At 38.9% G+C, this 18,396-nt stretch overlaps 1 protein-coding gene across 1 annotated transcript in view; it reads right to left on the bottom strand.

Moving 5' to 3' along the window:
- LOC147608143 (nuclear transport factor 2-like) overlaps positions 1–3,637 on the bottom strand; it is a 3,855-nt gene extending 218 nt beyond the window's left edge. Inside the window, exons 1-10 of the mRNA XM_086789588.1 lie at positions 3,437–3,637; positions 2,774–2,832; positions 2,555–2,692; positions 1,895–2,189; positions 1,556–1,812; positions 1,272–1,452; positions 1,065–1,186; positions 799–861; positions 602–674; positions 1–496 (exon numbers count right to left, since the gene is read on the bottom strand). The exon at positions 1–496 is cut by the window's left edge and continues 218 nt beyond it. Of these exons, the coding sequence (XP_086645714.1) occupies positions 213–496; positions 602–674; positions 799–861; positions 1,065–1,186; positions 1,272–1,452; positions 1,556–1,812; positions 1,895–2,189; positions 2,555–2,692; positions 2,774–2,827 (1,467 nt within the window). The 5' untranslated portion in view covers positions 2,828–2,832; positions 3,437–3,637 and the 3' untranslated portion in view covers positions 1–212. The remainder of the gene's footprint in view (positions 497–601; positions 675–798; positions 862–1,064; positions 1,187–1,271; positions 1,453–1,555; positions 1,813–1,894; positions 2,190–2,554; positions 2,693–2,773; positions 2,833–3,436) is intronic.
- Positions 3,638–18,396: the final 14,759 nt, after the last annotated feature.

The raw sequence follows: 18,396 nt of genomic DNA, 5'->3' as shown, positions 1-18,396 counted from the left end.
GGCTCTGCCTGAGTTCATCTGTAATGGAACAAAATTACCATGCAGCCCTAGATGGGCTGCACAAATTAAAATATGGGACTCATACAGCAAAATAACAGATCCCACTAATTATGTGGAAGTCTTAAACACAATGCCAATGATTCCTCCAAAGATAGCAAGAGATAAGCTTTAACCAAAATCACATACACTTCAGATCCATGATAGCATGCTACTTAATTTGTAACACCCCTCCTTGCTGGACGTGGACCATTCCCAGCCTGATTATCAGCCCTCCGATAACCATTCACAGTGTTGCCACTAGACCCATGGTTGCTCGCAGCATAAGAACTGCCCACACCATAGCTTCCCCGCCCACCTCGTCCTCTGCTATTAAGCTCCCGATCAGAATTTTGGCTGCCACCACCACCATTCCGTCCAGCACCTCGACCTCCAAAGTAGCCCCTGCCAAATGCCTCGGTCTGGTAACCTCTACCATGGTTGGATCGCCCCCTACCAGCTGTTTACATGCACCAAGTTTGTGAGAGCAGGAAACTGATAAAGTACCCTACAAATCAGCACCAAACTATATTGTCAGTCATACCAAAGTACCTTATTTACTTACCTGATGAGCCCACCAACGTAGGCCTTTTCTCTTCTATATAAACCTGGCGTCCCCCAATAGTGATGGGAGAGGCCTGGAAAAAAAACCACCGATTAGCTTATCCCAAAACAGAAAGAAGCGCCCCGAACCCAGCTGTCTAAAGAGAGCAGTATCCTGCCACAGAATCCACAATGAAAGGGCATAAAAAGTTCATGCACCTCAACGGCACTCTGGGCTGAGCTGGAGTCTTCAAACTCAATAAATGCGAAACATACACCTAACTGCATACACATTGAAGACATGTTTACTATCCACCAGAATGCCCAAAATGGCTTCGAAGCCAGCCTACTTCAGTCAAAGAACACAATCAACTGACAAAGCTTCAAAATCAACTGACAAAGCTTCAAAATCACAAGGATGCAAAGAAGAAGAAAGAGAGAGAGAGAGAGAGAGAGAGAGAGAGAGAGAGAGAGAGCATTAACACCTTCTGATTTCTAAGATTGACACCACCAGGCTTTAAAGACCCAAACTTCTGGAACTCTTTCTCCAGCTCCTCTTGCAAGATGTTTAGTGGTAGATTCTTGACATACACAGACTGACAATCACCTGAAAATTGAAAGGCTTGAGCCCATTGAAGACATTAAAACTTGTAAACACCCCATTTTTATAAGTCAAGAAACTTAGTCCAAACCTCCAATTTCTGTGGCACCATCCTCAGATGCATTGGAAGGTCCCACTGAAATAGAAGCTGCTGTCTGGGACACTTGAGAGGACACCGACACCACAGGTATGTTTTGAACTGGAGTAGCTTTGTGTGGCACTGACTGACGAGCCATAAAAGATGCCCCAGGGGCCTCACTACGAGCACGAAGCTGGAAAAGGCAGGAAGGAAAACTCAGGGTGTATTTCTCCAGTCGACCACCCCTAAATAACGCATGATGAAACTCATGCTACAAAGAGGCACTAGACACATACAATTGACGCATATGACATCTTGGCTGCTCCCTCAGAGTTTTCCTCTTCAACAAGAGGAGAAAGTTGCTCTTCCGGTGGCTCCACAGCTGCATCCTGATGGGAAGGGGTAATGTCTTCAACAGGAATTTCTTTGGTACTGAAGTCCTCTTCTTCCTGTGTATGCTCATAAGAATCATTTGTTGAAACCCTATCCTCAACAGCTGCGACTGGATAGTCCAGCACTTCCTGTTGCGAAGGCACTGGAGAAACTGCATGTCCTGTAGACAGACATCACTCAGTGTAGTGCACTCGCGTATGTGCAGTATGCAAGGTAGTTACATTATTGAGATGCTCTCTCACCTTGGTCGACTACCTCCGGTGTCGTGTTAAGCTCTGGCATGCCATTAGCCAGATGGGCAAGTGGCTCCACCGCCCCATCTAAGTATCTGCATATGTCATTCAGGACGAAGTACCCTTTCTCTTGCGGTGCTAAGAAGAAAGTTTGGGCAAAATTGCGCTGAGGCCCATTCTGGCTGGAAAGCGAACCTGTAACCATCACAAGTACACTACCACTCAATGACTCCTGCGAATCAACTGTTTTGATCTCTGCCCGGATGCCTCCAAAGTCCATCGACATTATCTTCTCATGGATTTTCTGCATTTAAGAAATCTAGTCATGCATTTAAAAATCATGCAGCTTACTAACATAATCTTGGGTTCAATGCTATCCTTGCTATAATATCCAAATCTTCGGGCCTTTCTCAGATTGGTGATGTAAAACCCTGTGGTTGGAGAACTAAGTTCCACATGTTTAAACTAGAGCAATTGAATTTTAGAGCTTTCGTCTTTCATATCACATTTAGATGGACACATGTATGTACACATATGAATCTATAGACAAATATGTACACAAATGTACCTAAACATTCATATGCACACACATATATGAATGAATATATGTGGTGTTGCACGTGACCGAAAAATACAGAGAGCATATATGCAAACATTAATTCCACTTACGTCTTGTGTTATAATAATATCAGCACTCATCCCCGGCTCTGCACGAGAGAGCTTGCTTTGATCAGTGTAGAACCGATGCACGACATGAGGGGACTGGTGTAGAACGTTGTAGTACTGGTTCACAAAAGCATTCCCAACCTGGATACAAGAGGGGCGCACTTCAGTTTATTCAAGGAGATAATCTTCATATATTACACACAATGTGTAAGAGAATCTTACTAGGCTCGCAGTGGTGGTTGTGGTGGTGGTCGTACTGCCTGGTTGGCCCGCCATTGAACCTGAGGCATCCATTAAGTTAGATCTTCCGTTTCCAACAATATGTTTGAAGCAAAAAAGTGAGTCGGGTTTGCAGACAGTGAGCTGTTCTGCCAGGGTTTTCAAATACTCATCTTCTGCTATGATTTTCTTCTAGGGCTGCTCACTGATAGGTTTTGCTAGCAAAGTACTACTGCTAGGGTTTGCAAAACACTAAAACATTCTGCTGGAACTCTTCTAGGGTTTTCATAAAGATAGCCAGTCTGCTAGGGTTTCTAAAACGCTAAACCCGTTCTTCTAGGGTTTGAATGCCCGGAGTGTTATCACGGGTCTGCAAACACAGAGCCAATCTTCTAGGGGTTATTTGAAGTTTGAATTTATCATGAATGTTCTAGTGTCTCCGGAGCTTGTAAACACATGCCCACCGTTATATGAAGGGTTTGCAAACACAGAGCCATGCTGCTAGGGTTCCTTTGGAGCTTGCTAACACTGAACTGTTCTAGGATTTATCTAGTTTCAAAAGACTGTTTTTGTTTGCAAATACAGCAATAATCTGCCAAGGCTTCTTCTGCCATTTTTTCGAGGGTTTATGGGAAGACCTGCAGAGAGAAAAGAAAGAGAAATTACCGATAGATCCACGGAGCGACAGTCGATCAACGCCGATTAGCAGATCGCAAGAGCTCTGCAGGAAACAGATGATGATTTGAAAGGCAAAAAAGGGCAAGATGGCGGCGTTGTGAAGCTGTATGTGGGCGCGGGTTAGTGATGGTGGCGGCAAGGTGGGGAAATGCAAACTAAAATCATTTAATTTAGAATCTCTCAAATTACACCACCTCTCCTAGGGTTAAATGAATATATATATAGTCCTTGCCTGCAAGGAGTCGGAAAACATTTCATTTTTGTCCAAACCCCTTATTACATTATATTTGTACCAATCATAAATAGTTATCCTATGATTCATAATTAGATTTATTATCATACAGTTATCCTATGATTCATAATTAGATTTATTATCATAAATAGTTATCCTATGATTCATAATTAGAGCAAACATAGTTGCTTTCTCACAGGCATCACACCCGTTTTTTAGCATCTTGGCCGTAAAATTCTTGCATAATTTTACAATGCCCGTCGTCAAAAATTACACTAAAATACCCAAAACAAATTGCATATTTCACCAAACCCATCAATTTTGAAAGGCAACACAATCAAGCCTGAATTTGCATATATATTATAATGAATATTGTAAATTAGTACTTTAAAAATCCAAAGATTCAACCAATATAACATAGGCTAAGTGTCCTTGATCCTTGATTACGTATTATTATTATTATTATACTGTAATTTATGTATAGATTACATTATATTGTTACATAGGCTAAAGTGTCCTTGATCCTTGATTACATCATATTATTATTATACTATAGTTTATATTTAGATTTATATATTTACAAGGAGAGTAATGAATTTAATAGATAAATAAAGTCAAAGATTCAACCAATACAACACAAACTTAGTGTCCTCGTTTATCCATTAGTAAAGCACTTAATAAAAGCCAAAAGGAAAAGCCTTAACATCATAGAACTCCTTTCATCTCCCCCCCCCCCTCCCAATGTAAGAACAATAACTATTGGAACAAGTTCAAGGAAAAGGGCTATCGTGGCATCTACTAAATTGTTGTATGTTGTGAATGCTAAAGCGTTTTTTCTCCTGGCCCTTTGTTCTTCTCATTTTAATGCAATCACTTCCCCATCTTTCAAGTGCTTGCTACCCATGCAAGTGCCTATTGGAATTCCTCACGTGAAGGCGAATCAAACAATGTAAATAATATTTTTTTAAATCTTGACATTGAAAATTGGATTTTCTTTAGCATTCTAAGATAAGTCAGCTTACTTATCGATATAAAAATCCTCCTAGTGTCTAAAATGGATTCCCCTGAAACAAAAGTTCAAAATGAACTTTCCAATGTGCATTAGGAATTAATTGAAAATGGTATAAGGGACCTTAGCCTAAGGGTCTACATTTTCAGAAATTTTTGGATTATGGTCCAATTAAGGTTCCAATAGGCAAATTGGATTAATCCAAGTGTTGGGATGAGATCAATCCAAAAGATAAAAGAAAATACCCAAAAATGAGTAAATGCTCACATAAGATGAAGAGTTGACTGAGTACAAGGTTTGTTAGTTAAAAATTATGAGATATTACTAAAAAAATGAGATATTTTGAAATAATGATGCATTTTTGACACCTTGGTAAGGAAAGGGGGACTCTTGAGGTAGACTCCTCTTTCACATGTGTGGAAGGGTTTTTAATTCAAAAAAATTGTGATATTTTTATCTCTCCTCTCTCCTAGATCAAACCAAATCAAAAAGGGAGCCAAACTGGTCTAAATCTTGTCCAAATTAAGTCAAACTGAACCTGAAAATTATAGAACCCAGTTGGACTTGGTTAGTGACCTCCCTCACCTATAAATAGACCCTCAGACATTTGTAATGGATTATTGGAGCTATACTATGCTGGTATTATATTAAAATAATCATATTTTCTATTATCCTTCTTGGGAGCTCGGAGCTCTCTCTCTCTCTACAACAACTCTTGGAGTTGCTCTTCTCCTCTTGGTGGACCAATTGATTGGTCGGGGGCTTCACTGCAATTAGAGAATCAAGCCAAACTTGGAGGTAAAATCAATTTTTATGGTTTTTTTTCAATTTTCTCAATAACTTTCTTCTTCTCAACCCCTCTCAAGCTTGAGAAGCTTTCAAAATGATTGTTTTAATTCAAATCAAGCTTTCCCTAAGTTTTTTCATGTTTAATTAACATTAAGTTAACCTTTATGCTTAAATTATAATGCTTTCTTTAAGTAAATCTCTCTCTCTAAAAGAATAGCCATCTTTATGCCTAAATCCCTTGAAAAAGGATGCTTCTCAATGATAGTCTCTTAATTCAAAGCTAAACTCTAGGCTTGATAAGCTAGAGATTAAGAAAATGATATTTTTATGATTTTGTGTTAACAAAATAATGGTTAATTCTTTTAGATTATTTATAAGTAGTTAAAAACTACTTTGATTGATTCTAAATGAGAAATAGATTATCCTATCAATTTGGAAAAAGAGAAATAATAGAATTAGCTTAATCTAGTGAGATAATCATAATTAAGTTTATGATTATGGTTAAAATTAGGATTTAAAGTCATAGTTTGATTTTAAGCATAAAAGATGAACTACTATCATATTTTCATTACAAGCTTTTATTCTTTAGAAAAAATTTGAGAATTATCAGTAATAGTAGCGAAGCTATGGCAAAATTTTCAGAAAATAATACATATCTTATTTTTATGCATAATGCTAAAAGAGAACTTCCTACCATATTCTAGGATTGGACATCCTATGCAAAAAGAATGATTTTCATCATATTCATGAGAAATAATTTTTTTTGTAATTATGCATAATTAATTGAAAGTGAGAAAAGAGTAAATTTTAGTAAATTTATTTTTATACAAAAAGAGGAATTCCCATGATATTTGAGATCCAAGTAATTAAATGGTAAAAGAAAAATTTTTGGTAAATTTATTTTTATGCAAAAGAGAAAATTTTGGTAAATTTATTTTTATGCAAAAAGAGAAATTCCCATGATATTTGAGATCCAAGTAATTAAATGGTAAAAGAGGAATTTTTGGCATGATTCAAATTATGAGTATTTATCAAAAGTGAAATTTTGAGCATTATTAATTTTATTGAAAAATATGGGTAGACTTTATTTTTGTAAATCCCATGAATCTTTTACTCAAAAAGAAGAATATTGAATATATTTCACTTGAAAATTTTGAAAAAAGAATATGAAAATATCCATCGAGAAAAGGTACCTTTAACTAGGCCAAGCAATTGGCAGAAACTTAGAAAAGTCCTATCAATATCGAAAGTAGAAAACGGTACTAAATGTGAATGCGATGTGAGTAGAAAATGGTACTAAATGTGAATGCGATGTGAGTGGATGTAATAAGATGTGAATACGATGTGAGTGGATGTGATGAGATGTGGATGAGATGTGATGTGATGTAAATGGATGTGGATGATGTGGATGTGAATGTGGATGTGGATGATGTGGATGTGGATGTGATGAGATGTGATGCGATGTGATGTGATGTGATGTAAATGGATGTGGATGTGAATGTGATGAGATGTAATGTGATGTAAATGGATAGGGATGTGAATGTGATAAGATGTGGATGAGATGTGATGTGATGTAAATGGATGTGGATGTGAATGTGATGAGATGTGAAATAAGATGTAATAATATGTGAAAGGATGTGATGTGATGTAAATGGATGAGAATAAGATGTGATGATATGTGAAAGGATGTGATGTGATGTAAATGGATGAGAATGAGATGTGATGTGATAGATATGCATGTGAATGAATGTGGGATGTGAATGGGTGTGATGGATGCGAATGGGTGTGATGAGATGTGAGTGGATGTGGTGAGATGTGAATGTGATGTAATGAGATGTGAGTGCATGTGGATTTGGTTAGATATGAATGGATGAGATATGATATGGATAGATGAGATGTGATGTGAATAGATGAGATGTGATGTGATGTGGACTTGGGTAGATGAATGCGAATGGATGTGAAGTGATGTAAATAGATGTGAACATGATGTGATGATATGTGGATATGATGTGGATCTGAATGAATGTAGATAGATGTGATGTGATATAAATGGATGAGATGTGATGTGATATGAATGAATGTGAAGTGATGTAAATAGATGTGAACCTGATGTGATGATATGTGGATGTGATATGGATCTGAATGAATGTAGATAGATGTGATGTGATATGAATGGATGAGATGCAATGTGGATATGTTGTGATGTGATGTAGATGTGATGAGATGTAATATGATGTGATTGGATGAGAATGGATGAAGGATGATGGGAATACAGATGGGAATACATATGACTGGATGCGGGATAAGCAATGTGAATTGATGTAGAAGAATGTGGAATAACGAGAAATTATGTGGAACAATGTGGAAAGATGAGAGTTCGTTAGAAACTGTATTTATGAAACCTGTTTTTAAATGACTGTTTTATGTCAAGAATGCTGGGGAAGCATTTTGACCATCTTGTGAATGAGATCGTGGAGACCTAAGAGATAAAGTTGCAATAGCGAATGGAGAGTCAATGGAGGACATCTCGCGTAGTAAGGTCGGCCAAGGTCTTGACCAGTCTCGGTTCGATTTAAATGGTGATCTTCCTGTACGATGGATGAGGGACCAAGGAAGCGGCCTATGAGTGAAGCGCTAGGTGACCTGTGAAGGAGCCTAGAGGGTGCTGACCATATGGTGCTCGGGCTCTGGGTCGCCGAAGATACCCATGCGTGCGTCGGGGAAGAAAATGGAATAAGGAGTTAGAGTTGTTTTCTGAACTCGGGTATGGATTTGTTGGTTGATCTTGCTGACCTTCAACAGAGAGTCCATTTGGATTTTTCTTATATGATTATATTTCCGAGTACTATGAGCTAGGAACTATTGAAAAGGCCCCTGAGTGAACAGGTGGTGAGCGTTCTGGTTTTTACCAATGATGCCATAGGTACACCGATGAAGGAATGATTGCAAATTGGAACTCAAGCTAGATATTTTGGAGGATTATGATCAGTGATACTATGGTTTCATTAAAAGACTGTTTTAAAGACAGTTGAATCAGTGAAACAAGCAATTTCATATTAGGTGTGTAAGTGGTGTGACTATCTTGAAGTTTGCTTGAAACGCCGGCTAGGGGGCCTGGGAACTCTTTTCCCTGGTACCCAGGACAAAACATAACCAAATTCCTAAATGGATCCTACAGTGGTTGGGCGGTTGGATAACCCATGGGATTGGATGGGGTTAGGTTGGACTGATGGATCCCTAAAATGAGACTCAATTCTGTTATGTTTACGATAGATGAAGTGAATCCCGGCGGATAATCCTTGTTCTATAGAAAAGAATCAACGGTTGTGCCTCTTGATGAGGAATAAAGTGTTGGTCTCTATGATCCAAGTGCAAGTCTCTCCCTTGATCTGACCATGAGATTTACGGGTTCGGTCGGATCAGTTTGGTTAGTGAAGACCTTGACTACATTAGAGTAAAATATCATGGAGGAATCACCTATGTCTGTTGGGCAAGGGAAGTTTTTTCTGGGTTCGATTTTGGAAGAATCGAGGGATTAGTCTTTTGTCCGGATATCCATGGGCAAGGCCCCGAGTGAGAGGCTCTGCCCTGCACAAGAAGTGCTACTTCCGTTGCTAGCACCCCAGAATTCGTTGCGCGCAGGGGGCAGGGATCTTTCATAGCTTATGGGGTTAACTTTCATCAATGCCTCTCCTATGGCTTTCCCCAATGTCTCTACTCCATTTGGCCTTTACAACTTTTCTCCTCTCATTGATGGCTCTACTTTAGATGGTATACTCTCACTATACAAGGACTCTTCCCACTTAAAGAGTTAATAGTATTAAGAAATTTTAAGAGTGTAATCATCATGACCCCTTGTGCAAGACATGCATGTAAAGTAGTAAATGCTTGCATTCTTTTAGTAGATTTTCTTCCACCTTAATCATATTTAAGATATTTTAAGAGTGTAATCATAACCTCTTATGTAAGACATGCAAGTAAAATAGAAAATGCCCTCATTCTTTTATTTAATAGATCTTCTCCTTCCTCAAAATACAATTAAATGTTAAAACTAAGTTGTAAATTGTGGATCTCAAAAAGTAAGCATAAACATGCTTGTAAGAGTGCACTTATGGATTATGGGATAAGACTACCTAGGTTTAATAGAGGACATGATGGACTGAAGAGTAGTTATGGAATTGAGTAACATAAATGGCTAGGTTTAATAGAGGACACGATGGATTGAAGAGTAGTTATGGAATTGACTAACATAAATAGCTAGGTTTAATAGAGGACACGATGGACTGAAGAGTAGTTATGGAATTGACTAACATAAATGGCTCATTCCATTCCCAAATTATTGCTAAACAAGATTATGATCTAGTGTTTTGATGGACTGAAGAGTAGTTATGGGATTCACTAACACGAATGGCTCATTCCATTCCCAAATTATTGTTAAACAAGATTATGAATCTAGTGTTTTGATCCCTGGGACGTATGTTGGACATGGGTGTTAACAATGATATAATCATAATAACAAGGTATGTTGGACATGGGTGGTAACAAGGTATATAATCATAATAAAGGTTGTATTAATAAGGCAGAAAAAAAAACTGTTGACTCTGAATATACCAAGCATTGGGAGATGTTGAGAATCATGGTATTCATGTGCAACAAAGTGCTAAGCAAAAGCTATGGTGGTTTAAACATGAAAAATGCCATGATTAATGAAAGGAAATAGCACTAATTATTATAATTAAGCCAAGGAGAGATGCTAATCACATAATCACGACTTACATTAGTGAGAATGACATACAATGCTGCATTTTCATCCACATGGGTTTTTAGATACATATCTCCAAGAGATAAGGACACTTTTGGTCCACATACTTGTCTACATGCTACTTGCCTACATCCACATAAATGCTACACATGATCTTTGCCCCACATTCATTGACCCATACACATTATTCTCACATACATATAACCATACATAACATCCCAAATCCTAATGTTGCTACCCAACATCAATATACACATAAAATAACATAAGTACGACATGACTAGATATCATACACATATATCAACATTACATCCGACATCACATATACCATCATATATGGCATTAACATGAACATCACATGACATTGACATTGAACATAGGCATCCACATCACATTGGGCGCCATACATTTCAACACTTCCCGGCCTCGTCTCCAAGTAGGTTGTGTGACGACATACATAACATAACATGTCATGATATACATAACATGACATGACAGTTTTTCCCCCTTAATGGAGACACACATACATGCATCACATAGCCTACATCATCGATGGCTAGAGGTGACTTACATCATTATTACATGACACAAACACGTCACATGACAATATATACATGACACACATGGCATCATGAACATACATGGAAACTTACATAACATAACATACATGGTTGAACCATCATATACATGGTCTTCATGTACATTCTTAAACTATCACATACATGGTTTTCATGTCTAACTTTATCTTCATCTTCATGTTGAGCTCCATCTTGGTCTTCATCTAGAGCTCCATTTGCATTTGTCTTCACATATCCCACTTCATCTTGATCTTCATGCGGCTCCACCAACATGGAGCCATACATCACCATGGCCCGTGAACATTCATGGCTTACATACATACTTTCACCAGTAACTTTCTATTCTCTACTTTGTGTTAATTTTCATACACTGCAAGTGATTCAGTTAGTTGGCAGCCATCCGGGGTTGCATTCAGTGAATACTGAGTACTTGCAGTGTGTTGAAAGATTTTGCATTTGGACGACAATCATGGTTGGCAGTAGTGATGTATTTAATATGTTGTTTGCTGTGAGAAAACTTGATGGGACTAACTACTCATTGTGGTCCTATATGATGAGGCATGTACTGGTTGCTAAAGGCCTTTGGAATGTGGTTAGTGGTAGTGAAACTTGTCCTGTTTCACAACTACACAACTATCGGTGCAACTAGGTGCTATAGGTATATCTGAAGTAGAATCTGATACAGATGTGGCTTCTCCACATGCACCACCAGTACCTCCCATGAGATGGGATGGAAGAGAGATCCATAGGCACATATATGATGAGGCATGTAGTACTGGTTGCTAAAGGCCTTTGGAATGTGGTTAGTGGTAGTGAAACTCGTCCTGTTTCACAACTACACAATAGGTATATCTGAAGTAGAATCTGATATAGATGTGGCTTCTCCACATGCACCACCAGTACCTCCCATGAGATGGGATGGAAGAGAGATCCATAGGCACATGCATTGCTTGCACTTTTTGTGAAGCAAAGCATTATTCCTCATATTCAGTCATGCAACACTTCAAAACAAGCATGGGATGCACTTGCTACATTATACCAGGCATGCAATGAAGCACGTGTTGCATATCTACGCAAACAGTTGGAGTCTGAGCATATTCAGTCATGCAAGACTTCAAAACAGGCATGGGATGCACTTGCTGCATTATACCAGGCACGCAATGAAGCACGTGTTGCATATCTACGCAAACAATTGGAGTCTGAGCACATGAATGAGGGAGACTCAATGGACAGCTTCTTGACCAAGATCAAAGATTTTAAGGAGCAGCTCGCTAGTGTGGATGAGATATATCCTGATAGTACATTGGTGCCCACAGTTCTCAATGCATTTTCGAATTCTTATCAGAGTTTTGCCTCTACCCTTTGACTCATGATGAAGGAAAATCTAAATGCCCTTACATTTAATGAGCTGGTTTTAGTACTCTTGCAAGAAGAGCAGTCTAGGCAAAATAGATTTGTTATGCGAGTCAGTGACCAAGCTTTTGTTGCCAGTCAGAAAGGCAAAGGTAAAGCTTCTTTGCATTGGTGGCTATAAGCCAAAATCAAAATCCTCAAGTAAGGATGCAGAGAAAGAAGGTGATAAGCCTAAAAAGAAGGGCAAGTGTCACTATTGTAGGAAACCAAGGCACTACATAAATGAGTGCAAGAAAAGGCTAGAGAAGGAGAAAAAGAAAGAATCGGGTATATGAGCTGATGCATCTGCATCAAGTGCAGAGAAGAAGGAATCTACAAGTTTTACTCAAGATGATTGGGCATGGACTGTACATTACAATTATGACCCTTCTGTTCATGATGTATGCATGTCAATGGCAGAATCGGATGCTTGGTACTTTGATAGTGGTGCTAGTAAGCATATTACTTCACAAAAAAATTTATTCTCATCTATGGAATCTATCCCAAATGCAGGAACCATCACATGTGCAAATGGTTCCTCATATCCGGTTAAAGGAGTTGGTAGAAATGTGCTCACTACTGCAAATGGGGGCGCATTTACTCTTTCTAAAGTTTTATATGTGCCAGGCATTAAGAAGAACTTGCTCTGTTAGTTTCAGCCTTAGCCTTGTCAGGCTTGATGGTGAAATTTGTGGATGACAGATGTACAGTTCATGATAGAAATAATGGTTATTCTATCATTACCTCAAGTACCTTGTTTCATGGCCTATACAAGATGGATGTATTTGAGAAGTTGCAGCATGATGCTTGCTCAATCTCTACGACTCATGTTATGAGTGATGCAGAATTATGGCATGCACGATTTGGCCATCTGAATTATGGCAGTTTGTTACACCTTCAAAGGCATGATATGGTGTATGAGTTACCAACTCTTGAGACCCCTGCTAGACATGTATGTGAGGGGTGTATTCTTGGTAAAATGCATCGGGCATCATTTCCAAAGGATGGATCTGTGAGAGCTGTTAAGAAATTACAATTTATACATAGTGATGTATGTGGTCCTATGAGGACACAATCTATTGGGGGATATCTCTACTTCATCACTTTTATTGATGATTATTCCAGATATTGTATATCAGTTGGACATTAAGACTGAATTCTTGAATGGTGATTTACATGAGGAGGTGTATGTATCACAGCCTCCTGGTTTTGTTGTGAAAGGAGAAGAGTCTAAAGCATGCAGGTTAAAAAAGGCTCTTCATGGCCTTAAGCAGGCTCCTAGAGCATGGTATGAGAAGATTCATGCATACTTGGTTACAAATGATTTTTGCATCAGTCCAACAGAGAGTACCCTCTATGTGAAGAGGAGCAAGGATACATTTTTTGTCATCATTCTATATGTTGATGACATGCTGCTCTCATGGGACCTGATATAGATTAGATTTTAGCCTTTAAGGTTGATTTGCAGTCATCGTGTGAGATGTCATATTTGGGGCCCTTGCATTACTATTTGGGGATTCATTTTATGCAGCACAATGATAGCATTGTTATGCTATAGTCTAAATATATACAGAAGCTATTGAAGAGGTTTAATCTTGAAGACTGTAAACCTGTGTGGCTACACCTATGGAGATAGGTGTAGCCACAGGTTTAATCTTGAAGATTGTAAACCTGTGGCTACACCTATGGAGAAAGGTACTCGACTTAGTCTTCAAGATGTAGGAGACTCTTTTGATGCTAGTTTGTATCAGCAAGCTATTGGATCCCTTCTTTAAGTGTGCAACACACGAGGCTAGATATACAGTATGCGGTCTCACAGTTGAGCAGATTTATGCATAGCCCACGTACGAAGCATAAGCAGGCTGTTAAGCGGGTTTTTTGCTATTTACAGGGGTACTCAGTATTTTGGATTGTTTTATCCAAAGTGGGGTGTGTCACAGTTGCATACTTTCAGTGATTCAGATATTGGGTTGGATGTTATGACACACGAGTGTCCACTAGTGGGTTTTTCTTTTGCCTTGGTGATTCATGTATATCATGGCTCAACAACAAGAAGCAGCCTACAGTGGCCACTTCCAGCTGTGAAGTTGAGTACAAGGCAGCTTGTGTGGCTCAAACGTCTTATGGTTGATTTGGGTGTTGGACATCGTTTAGCACTACGATTTTCACTGACAATCAGAGCGCATTAGCAGTTGCGAGAAACCCAGTATTTCATGCTCACACTAAGCACATTTAGGTGCATTACCACTATGTCAGGGAAAGACTCTCTGCCACAGCAGAGATCATCTTGGTCCATGTGCCTACACATGACAACATTGCAAATGTATTCAACGAAGGCTCTTCCTCGTGAAAAGTTTGAAGCTTTTCGTAAACCTTTGGGCTTACTGCCTTTTTAGGATTGATCGGCCATACCATGTACATGTTCACATCATCACTCCAGGGGGGATTTGTATCATTATATGGTAGTGATGTGTGTGAACACATTTAGGATCGTAGGGGTACTTTTTCCCTCACTAGGAGGTTTTTTCCCCCGTGTGTATGTACACCCTCTTATCTACTCATTTTGGGGTGTGTACTTATCTTTTGTGTCTAGCACACATTTGTTAATTCTAATCTAGTGAGTTTGTGTGCTCTCAAGCTTCTCTCTAATCCAAATCTTTACATCTTTCCCGTGAAAGGGTTGTATACTCTTATCATTCTCTCTATGTGGACGATTGATCATCATAGGTAGCCATATAGCACACATTGCTCAGACAAAGGAGGTTCCTCTCAGTAAGGAATTTAAGATGATAGATCTTGGGTTGCTTCACTTCTTTCTTGGATTGAAGATTTTTTAATGCTCAGATGGCATATTCATTTCTCATTCAGCAGTGGTATGTTACAGAGCTATTAAAGGCTTTCAAGATGATAGATTATAAGCCCATCACTTCCCCCATGGATCTGAGCATAAAACTCCAAGGTAAGAAGGATTTTGGTATTTTCTATGGAGAAGGGGCCACTTTATGTGGTTAGAGTGACTTCGACTGGGCTGGAGATGCGATACCTGATGATCTCCTCTACAGCCTATTGCTTTACTCTTGGATCTAGGAGCAATTTCATGGATGAGTAAAAAGCAACCTATGGTGGCGCTTTCGTTAACTAAGGACGAGTATCGGGTGACCTGTTTGGTTTCTTGTGAGGTGATTTAGTTGCAACGACTACTTGAGAAGATCGGTTTTCGATAGCAGCAACCTACTCTTATCTCATTCCCCATCCTATTTATGGCATTTATGCCTATTTTTAGGTCATGTAGAATTAATGAGGGAGTGAGCTAGCTCATATGGAGAGTATATATCTGCCCCCTCCCTTATCATCATCGTTTTTGCTATTTTCTCTCATCTCTCACTTGGAGCTTCAGCGTTGTTGTCATTCATCTACATCTTTGCGTTTCCCTCTGATAGCTTAACCATTACTTCTTTCCACCCTAATTCAAATTATTGTGAATATTGTAGCAAGACATGCATAGGACATCCCCTATAACCTAAACAAAGGAAAATGAAATACATGGAAATTGTGAGGTGTGTTAAGAAGAAACCAATGGACAATAACTCATGGATTCAAGGAAGAGGTTGTGGCATTTCCTAGAGAGTGTTCTCTTCTATTGAGTTTTTGGCCCTTGATGTGCAATGAGAGTCCTCATCCAAGGGCGTCTAGTTGCGGCTAGGCATTTGCTATGATAGGAACTCCATGTGGTTGAAATTTCTCTCTGTGTGCCTTGATTTTGTGCACTTTTACCTTCTCTCTCATCCCTTGGCTTTTGAGCTTAGGACCAATGCTCTCAAAGAAAGATGTAATGAGTATGTGACATTGGCTGTCTTCTTCTTGCCCCCTTTGTCCCTTCATCATGAAGAGAGAAAAAGAAAGAGTTGTATTTTTAGATGAGTGTTGTAAATGTTTTGTTTGTGTAATATTAAAGCATCAAGCTATTGAAAAAAGCTTTAGAATTAATCTGACCAAGGTTACGTAAATCTCAAATAATTTTTGAACTAAACTAACAAAAATATTGATACAGGTAGATTGCTCTTCAAATTCCGCTCTTTTTATTTGAAAAACCAAACAGGAATTGTTCTTTTATAATGTGAGGGTTATTTTAGAGACAGAATTGACAGACGACATGCCATTAGGCATACAAGAGAACCGGGTTCAAGAAAACAAAATTGAGGACATTGTTATCGTGTATTTATATTGTTGAAATATTTCGCAATATTTTGTGTGAAGGGAGATCGATATATATTCGAACACACACACATACCCATGTTGCATAGCCCTGATGGCATCAAACTCAAGTCTTCTTGTTGGAACCCAGCCGTGGGCTATATTTCACAACTTTTATATATATTACATGTTCACATATATATATATGTATGTATGTGTGCACATTGTATATTACAATTGCCTCAGGCTAATTATGATGCCTCGTGGGGTTACTCATGCGTGTACAAGTATAGTTCGCTTAACTTTGGCGTACAAAGGTAAAGTAGAAAGAGACATGAGTGGGCAGAGTAGAGAGAGAGAGAGGAGGAAAAGAGGGTTGAGTGAAATGGAAGTCCTCCGTGCTGGTTACCTTTATGGATGGAGAGAGAGAGAGAGAGAGAGAGAGAGAGAGAGCGCACATAACCAAGGAATAGGGTATGATGTTCATTTGGTCTTCCTAAGCTTGTGTGTTGAGATTCAAGCTCGATGTCAACTTGTGCCAATTTCACTATGTGATGGTGTGTTAGGTAGTAGCATGTGTGAGATATAAATGACCGCGTCCAGCTGGTCAGCTGGTCATAGTTGTGTGGATAGTAGCTAGGGTTAGTTGTGTGTGGATAGTAGCTAGGGTTAGCTGTGTGTGGACACAACACAAGTAGTGTGTTGTAGCTTTTGAATTAGGGCTTTATGCATTGTGTGAGATGGGACATGGCTTCCCTGTCTGTGGCTAGGGTTTGACTAATACATTAGGGTTTTCTCTTGTGTGTGTGTCTGTGGGTGAGTGTATGATGCAAATGGTTGCAAATCTGTGGTGAATGTATGATGCAAATGGTGAATGTATGATGCAAATGGTTGCAAATCTGGCAAAGATTCATGTATCTTGCAATGGGAATGTGTTGGAAACTCATGTGCAAGCCCTAGAGTGATTTTGGAGCAAGTGTGATGCATTGAAGTGATTGGAAAAATTCCGTTTTGAAGCCCGCACAAAAACAGTGAATAGAGACTCATTTTTGATGCAATTGGAGCCGATTTTTTTTGCAAAAATCATAAGATTGATGGCTTGGGTGCATGCCGAGGGGTGTTGGAAACTCCTATACTCCTATATATCATCAATAGCCACACATAAGCTCTCAATTTCCCCTAATTGAGAGGCGGCGCAACCTGGAGGCTAAAATATGGCAGAATTTACCTCTTTTTGCATGGTTGAGGTCTAATACAAGATTGGTTGGTTGATTACTTGCAAATTCTCTTAGCAATATTATGATACACACAGAGGAAAAGGATGCTATGTGGTTTGTTGGAGAAATTATGCATTTGGGAGCTAATTATGAGCTGATTAAGAATGTTGTAAATTATGATTAGTGAAACAGAGGGTCACTAATACTCCCTCAACTTTTATAATTGATCTAATTCCTTGTACATGGAGTTAGTAGACATCATTGCTAAGCTAATGAATGCATGGTCCCTCAATTTAGACAAGAATTGAAGAAATTAGAGCACTTTTCCTACTGGTTTTATTGGTTTTTCTCAAAACAGAGAAGGGGATTTGATATTTCTAGTATGTATGCACCTTGGTTGGTGTTAATATGTAACATTGAGCTTGTTCGGGTGTCAATGCAAGTTATCCACACTTGATTGAACCATTATATTGCAATTTGGAGCATTTGGAAGCCTTGGAAAGTGTGCCAAAATAGGGTATTTTGGACTGCGTATGCTAGTTCAATTTGAATGCACTCAGTGTGATTTTCTACATCAACAGTGAAGTTGGTTGAGTACTTTGGAGTATCTGGGACACTTATTAGAGTGTGGTTGAGCTGAGGAAGGCTCATTTACAGGATTGGACGTGTGTAGAAGGGGCATTTGCATATTGAGCAAATATGTCAAACAACCCAATACAGATTGTGGGTGAGAAGTTGGGTAGAAAGAACTTCTAGGCATGGAAGTACAGGATCA

The sequence above is a fragment of the Cibotium barometz genome, chromosome 54 (genome assembly GCF_041138505.1).
Source record: "Cibotium barometz isolate CiBa-2024 chromosome 54, ASM4113850v1, whole genome shotgun sequence".
In the NCBI taxonomy this organism is placed as follows: domain Eukaryota; kingdom Viridiplantae; phylum Streptophyta; class Polypodiopsida; order Cyatheales; family Cibotiaceae; genus Cibotium; species Cibotium barometz.
This window is presented reverse-complemented; position numbering and strand designations above follow the sequence as displayed.